This window comes from Gavia stellata, chromosome 30, assembly GCF_030936135.1.
Source record: "Gavia stellata isolate bGavSte3 chromosome 30, bGavSte3.hap2, whole genome shotgun sequence".
NCBI lineage: Eukaryota > Metazoa > Chordata > Aves > Gaviiformes > Gaviidae > Gavia > Gavia stellata.
Genome location: NC_082623.1, coordinates 5,056,836 through 5,062,745, shown reverse-complemented (window position 1 = coordinate 5,062,745; position 5,910 = coordinate 5,056,836). Strand labels below are relative to the sequence as shown.

Sequence of the window (5,910 nt, the reverse complement as noted above, 5' to 3'; positions counted from 1 at the left end):
CTGCATCAGGTTGTGGTTGTACCAACATTTGCAGTGTGGAGAAACCAGCACCCTCTCTTGGATCTCAATTAACTCCTAGCTGTAAGCCACAAGCCATCCTCTCTGCCATCTAGCAGCACATACCTGCCCTCTGGCATAGGTGGAAGAGGGATGAAGTGTTTCATTGTGTATTTTTACCTTGATAAACTCGCCAGAGAAGTTTGCTTCTGGGGGGAATCTAGCTCTTTGCAGCCTGTTGGCGTCCTGCATAGGAAAATGGTTAGCATGTGTTTTTTGAACAACAGACTCTTTAAAAACAAAGGCCACTGACTAGTTTTGATGTTTTCTTTCTAATGCACAGTCCGTTTTATTCAAAGGTTGAGGTTTTCTTGTTTGTTTGTTAATTTGGAAATAACCTTGGTGGTGTTCCCTTGCAGATGAACGAAGACTTCCCCAGCCTCAGGAGCCCCAACTGAGCTCTTACAGAGGCTTCTGATCCAGCTGAGCCAAGAGCTTTGTGTGGGTAGAGGACGTGAGTCAACAAATGGTCTCTGTGAGTTGCCAGGAGCTGCTGCCCTCCTTGACCAGCTCTTCCCTGCTAGAGAGCTTTGCCAGTGCTCTGCAACACAGCATGCCACCATCGCTTCTGCCGGGGCACGGCAGCGAGAGGGCGTCTGGCCACCTGCAAGGCTCTGGCCATCTCCTTGCAGGCAGCACCAGCCACTCTGAAGACACCTTGCTCCCTCTGGCCGGTGCAAAGGGGGAGGATGCAAAACCCCAAGTCACTGTCTGTGAGGCTCACCTCAAGCTGCCAGACTTCTGCAGCAGCCTCTCCCAGGACTTCATTCCCACTCTGGAGGAGATTGAGGAGTTCCTAAGGGAGAAGGACGAGTTCCTCAAAGACGAAGCAAGTGAACTTCACCCAGCTGGAGGGAAGGTCAAGATCAAATCTGAAATCAGCTTAGGTAGCTCTGGGGGACAGCCTGTCTCCGGTGTGGTTCAAGAGGAAGAGGTCTCAGACGCTGCTCAGCCTGGAGGGACAGCTGATGGTAGTGACCTGGCAGCAGCCGCTGGGAGCGTTCCTGTTGTCCTCCAAATCCAGCCTCTCCGGATGGACAGTGGCAGCCCGCTAGCACAGAGTGCTACGGGTGGTGTCAGGGTGGCCCAGCTGGTTATCAGCTTGCAGGGCCAAAACCTGTCCCTCCTCCCTCAGCTCCAGCCCCCTGTGACCGTCATGGACCAAAAGTATGTCAAAATTGCCCCCCTGCCAGTCGCCATGAGGCCAGGGGCGCCGGGGGATGTGCAAGAGGTGGAGCCAACCCCCAAGTATCAGAAAGCTCCCCCTTCCCTCGTCCGCATCCATAAGTGCTCGCACCCGGGCTGCGGCAAGATGTACACCAAGAGTTCCCACCTCAAGGCTCACTTTCGTCGGCACACCGGCGAGAAACCCTACACTTGTGCTTGGCCCAACTGTGGCTGGCGGTAAGTGGGAGCCGCAGGACTCTGTGCGAGTGCGTGTCCCCGCCAAGGGGCTGCCGTTCTTGCCAAGGTGCAGGAGAGCTCTTGGCTCGTGAGAATCCAGGATAAAATCACAAGTTTTCTTTCCTGAGTGAATTATAGGTGAGAGCTGGAAGGAGGCCTGAAGGAGTAAAGTTTGTTCAACGCTTTGGGTAGTTTTCACTCAGTCCAAAAGTGCTGAAAACCGCCAGCTGGGGAAGCATAGCTGACACTTGCCCAAACACCCCAAATCCCCCTTGAACTGGATGCCTAAACACCCTCTGGCAATACAGCTTTTCTAAGTGATGTTGTAATTTTGCAAGCCTTCTCTGTCTAGTTCAGGACAATTTCTGTAGTTGGGCTACAAAAATGGCTTTTCCCATTAATATTTGTCCCAGCTTATAGGAGTTTCACTGCTTCCTCAGGAGCCAGTGCATAGTTTTGTGTTTGCTGAGCAACCCTTTGCTTTCTCCTGCTGTTTGCCTGCCCTGGCTGCTTGTATCCCTCAGACACCTGTGAGCCTGTACATATCTCCATGTTGCACTTACTTTTGTTTGCTCTGCGCGTGATGGTGGTTGTCGTTTTCTTTCATCTGTGTTCCCTAAATTAACCTTGCTTTTTAATCTTGCTGCATTTCTCTGATTATTTTTCTGCTGTGGTATTCTCTTCCTGGTACCACGTACCTGTCCCGGGGGGCAGGATGCTCAGTACAGCCTTTGGCAAGAAGGGCTAATAGTCCTCAGGTCTTGCGTAGCACTTTTCATCAGCAGATCTCGAAGCATATCACAAAGAAAACTGGTGCTGGCAGCACTGAGCTTTCCTGGTTTCTTATGCAATGCTTTGGCAGCCACTCGCTGCCTTGTTTTCCCGGATGGTGTGTTATGGCTTCTGTCTCGGGGTGGTGAAACTCTGGAAGGTATGAGACTGGATCTGAATTTTGGAACTACCTCTTGCCAAGCTGCCGTCCCTTTGCCATCAGCAATTGTCCCTCCATTTCACCTGTAATCGCAGGTCATATTTACAAGCATCATCTCCTTTTCCAGTACCAGTACCATCAGTCCTCTTCCAGTTTAGCCAGTACTGCTGAACTTTCCTGCATCTGACGCTCAGAGCCTGGGGATTGAGGAGGGGGACAATGGCAACCACACAAGCACCACTTTTCCTTCTGGGAAGGAGGAAAAGGATGGTGCCAGCCTGTACGATAGCATCCTGCAGGCTGTCCGCTGAGTGGCTGTGCTCTGCTTCACTTGCTGCCCTCCCCTTCCCCTCCACGGGAGCAGTTACGCTATCGAGTGCTGTACTCGGCTGTGGCTGAGGTTCTCTCCGGGCCGTGCTCCCTTTTCTAGATGTGGCCCTAACTGTAAATATATATGCCATTTCTCCTGGCCCTGCTTTCTGTGAGGAGCTGAGACCTTGGAACTCGCTTCTTGCAATAAAGCTGGAAAATAAGTCAATGGTTTGTACGGAAGAGCTGAGGAAGGCCTTGGGATGCATTTCATTTTCACAGAGCCTTTTGCAAGCAGGCGCAGTATTTACTGTACCAGGTGTGAGCTTGAAATCCTATCTCTGGGAGTCTGGGGTTACATCTGAAGCTCTTTGCTTTGTGCTTCTTTGCGTAGGCATGTTTCAGCCAGATGGAAAAACCCTTCTGTCCTAATACTCCTGCCATCTGTGTTGGCTCCTTAGGGGCAGAACAGGAGTCAATCCTGTCCGGTCCTCCTCTCCAGCACTCCCCTGACACTCAGACATGTTAAGCACGCTGAAGTCACACCAGCTCCCAGGCCTTGTTGAGACCTTTGAGGTGGTACTCGTGAAAGTGCTGTGGACCAACTCGCTGCAGATGCCCCCAAGTCAGGATCTGTGTGTGCCAGCTGGAAGAAAGGGTGCAGGAGAATTAAGTGGGGACACGCATGTGGTTAAAGGGACTTCCCGGGCTGTTCAGCTGATCTGCTCCAGGTGTGGGAATTACGCAGACAAGCAGTCTGAACACTGGGTATTCCTGTGGTCCTTGTTACTGCATCCTCAGAACAGCAGTCAACTTGCTTTGGCACGGAAACCTCTGCTTCTGTGCTCCAGGCTGGGTGCGTTTGCTTTTCCTCCCTTGTGCTTGGTATTTAAGCCAGCTCACGGGCTGCTTCTCTCTCCGCAGCTCCCAGTCCAGCCCAGGCTGACAGTGGAAACTCGCTGCCGTTCTGAGAAACAAGGGGATGCTCAGAGTTTGCAAGGAGAACCCAAACTCTCTCAGGAAATACAAGCCTTCCCTCAATAGTGCCCAAAAAGCAATTTCTCTCAGCACCTGGCTTTGGGGCTGACAGCTCCCAAAAGGTTTCAGCCAGTCTAAAACAAAGGAAGGACATAGGTGGATGGTGTCCTCTAAGGAAAGAAATGAATTCTTTTCCTCTTTCCTATCTCTAAATCACCCCTTGGAGGGGTTTATTTCTTTCCATTCCTCCAGCAGGAGCCTGGGGTACCTGTGCCTCACTGGTAGATTGGATGGAGCAGAGCAGAAGGGACCTGTCTGGGGTCACCCCAAGAGGCTGTGGCAGAGACAGACCTCAGGCTCCCGCGTGCCGGGATCCTCGTGTTCCCTGTCCTGTCTATCAGCAAAGGCTGGATCCACCATGCTTCCCTTCTCCTGCAGGTTTTCCCGGTCGGATGAGCTCTCCCGTCACAAGCGCTCCCACTCCGGTGTCAAGCCGTACCAGTGTGCCGCCTGTGAGAAGAAGTTCGCCCGCAGTGACCACTTAGCCAAACACGTGAAGATCCACCGGGGCCAGCCGTACAGCCAGCGGAGACTTCAGGGCGGCAGCAGAAGTTAAGCCTTGCTGCTCGTCCTTGCGAGGCTGAGTCCAGGAGGCCCCGACGCCAGGCGAACAGAATGCAAAGAACACTACGCTAATGAAGAGGGGGAAATGACTTTCTTTAACAAATTACAGGAAACCCACTGTTATACCGCTATTCAAGGATGATCTATATTCAGCTTCTGGTACTACTGTCCCTCTCTTAAATATATGTGATGGAAACCTAAGTTAATTCAGGGTGAGTGTGTGTGTAGGGGAGTGGGGCTGGGGTAGAGGACAGCTTTACAAGATCCCTTTGCACAGCTTTGTGGGTGTCACCCGCCTGCTGCAGTGTGACAGGCAAGAACTGGCTTACAGCTCTCCATCCCCACCGTGGGGCATCCCCTGGGCTGCTGCGGCTGCGAGTCACACCGGCACCCCAAGGCTCTGGGTCAGCAGCATTTCGGAGACAGCCAGGGAGGATTTGTTCTGGCTGGACTCGCTCAGAAAGCTGTGCACGAGCCCATCTGGCAGGGTGGCACCCCCAGACAGGCAGAAGCGTGGATGGATGGGGGGGTGTTTGTGTATTGCCCAGCAGCTGGGGGGGTGAAGGCAGACGTTGGGGATGGCTTTTCCGGTGTGGTTGAGGTGGTGGTTGTGTTGTCCCTAACTCTGCTTTTCTCTGTTGGTGGTTTTTCACCTGACTGGCACTGGGCTACGGTCTGAGGGGGGTGGGAAATGCATCTGTTCAGCTCGCTCAATGGTGCGTGTTGAAAGGGGATGAGGAGAAATGTCAGCAGTACCAGCAAAGTCCTTTTTTACGTGCTGGCATGAAAGAACAGCGGCATGGAGAGACACCAATGTGTATGGACCCACAGAGGAGCGTACGCTCCGGTCAGGGGGAGCAGCGCAGCTCACAGGTTGCTGACGTCCTTTTTGTATTTGACTTCTGGTTAATTAAAGGCCAACTCCTTGCTACTGTGCCAACCTCCCGAGCTTTTGCAAATATCTGGGAGGGAATTAGGTGCTTGCACAAACAATAAGCGTCAGGAGTTTGAGCTAGGCGGTGTGCCCTTTCTACGTGGCTTTGCCAGCATGTCTCAAGCTGATATTTAGCGCCTGCAGGCTCTTTTCAACTCGGGTGTGCTCGTGCCGTTCTGCTGTTACCCCAACGCTCTTCCAGGGTAGGACTTAATGCGCTTGTCCCAAGCTGCCCTTGAGCTGCCTTTAGTGAGGAGTGTTGGGGTGTACCCAAAATAAGGACAGGGAAATGAGCTAAACTCTTTTCCCTCCCCTGTGGAGGGCATGTTTGTACAGCAAAGAGGTTGTTCTCTGGTCCCTGCAGCCCTTTTTGACTGATGACGCTGGGGAAGGAAAATGCCAGCCTGGTGGGGATGGATATGGTGTCGCGTCCCCCTCTAAGGGTTGGTACAAGCACCTTTGGATGAGAAACCAAACTTCTGTGCGAGAAACACAAGCTTGTAAAGCAGTTTGAAAATCCATCCTAGTGACAGCATCGTGTGGCTGGAGATGTTTGCTGTTGGTGGCTGCTCCTTCCCCAGTGCAGTGACTGGAGCTCTTCCAGCTTTGTTGAGAAGCTACCGCAGTGTGACTTCAGGGAAAGAAGGAGCAAGTGAGCTGAAAATCCTTGATT

The 5,910-nt window shown here is 52.5% G+C and overlaps 1 protein-coding gene across 1 annotated transcript; it reads left to right on the top strand.

Annotated features, from left to right (window-relative positions):
* Positions 1-523: 523 nt before the first annotated feature.
* LOC104260525 (Krueppel-like factor 15) lies at positions 524-4,318 on the top strand. The gene is made up of 2 exons (XM_009816264.2): positions 524-1,461; positions 4,118-4,318. The coding sequence occupies exons 1-2, from the start codon at positions 524-526 to the stop codon at positions 4,293-4,295; spliced, it is 1,116 nt and encodes a 371-aa protein (XP_009814566.2). The 3' UTR covers positions 4,296-4,318.
* The last annotated feature ends 1,592 nt before the right edge of the window (positions 4,319-5,910 follow it).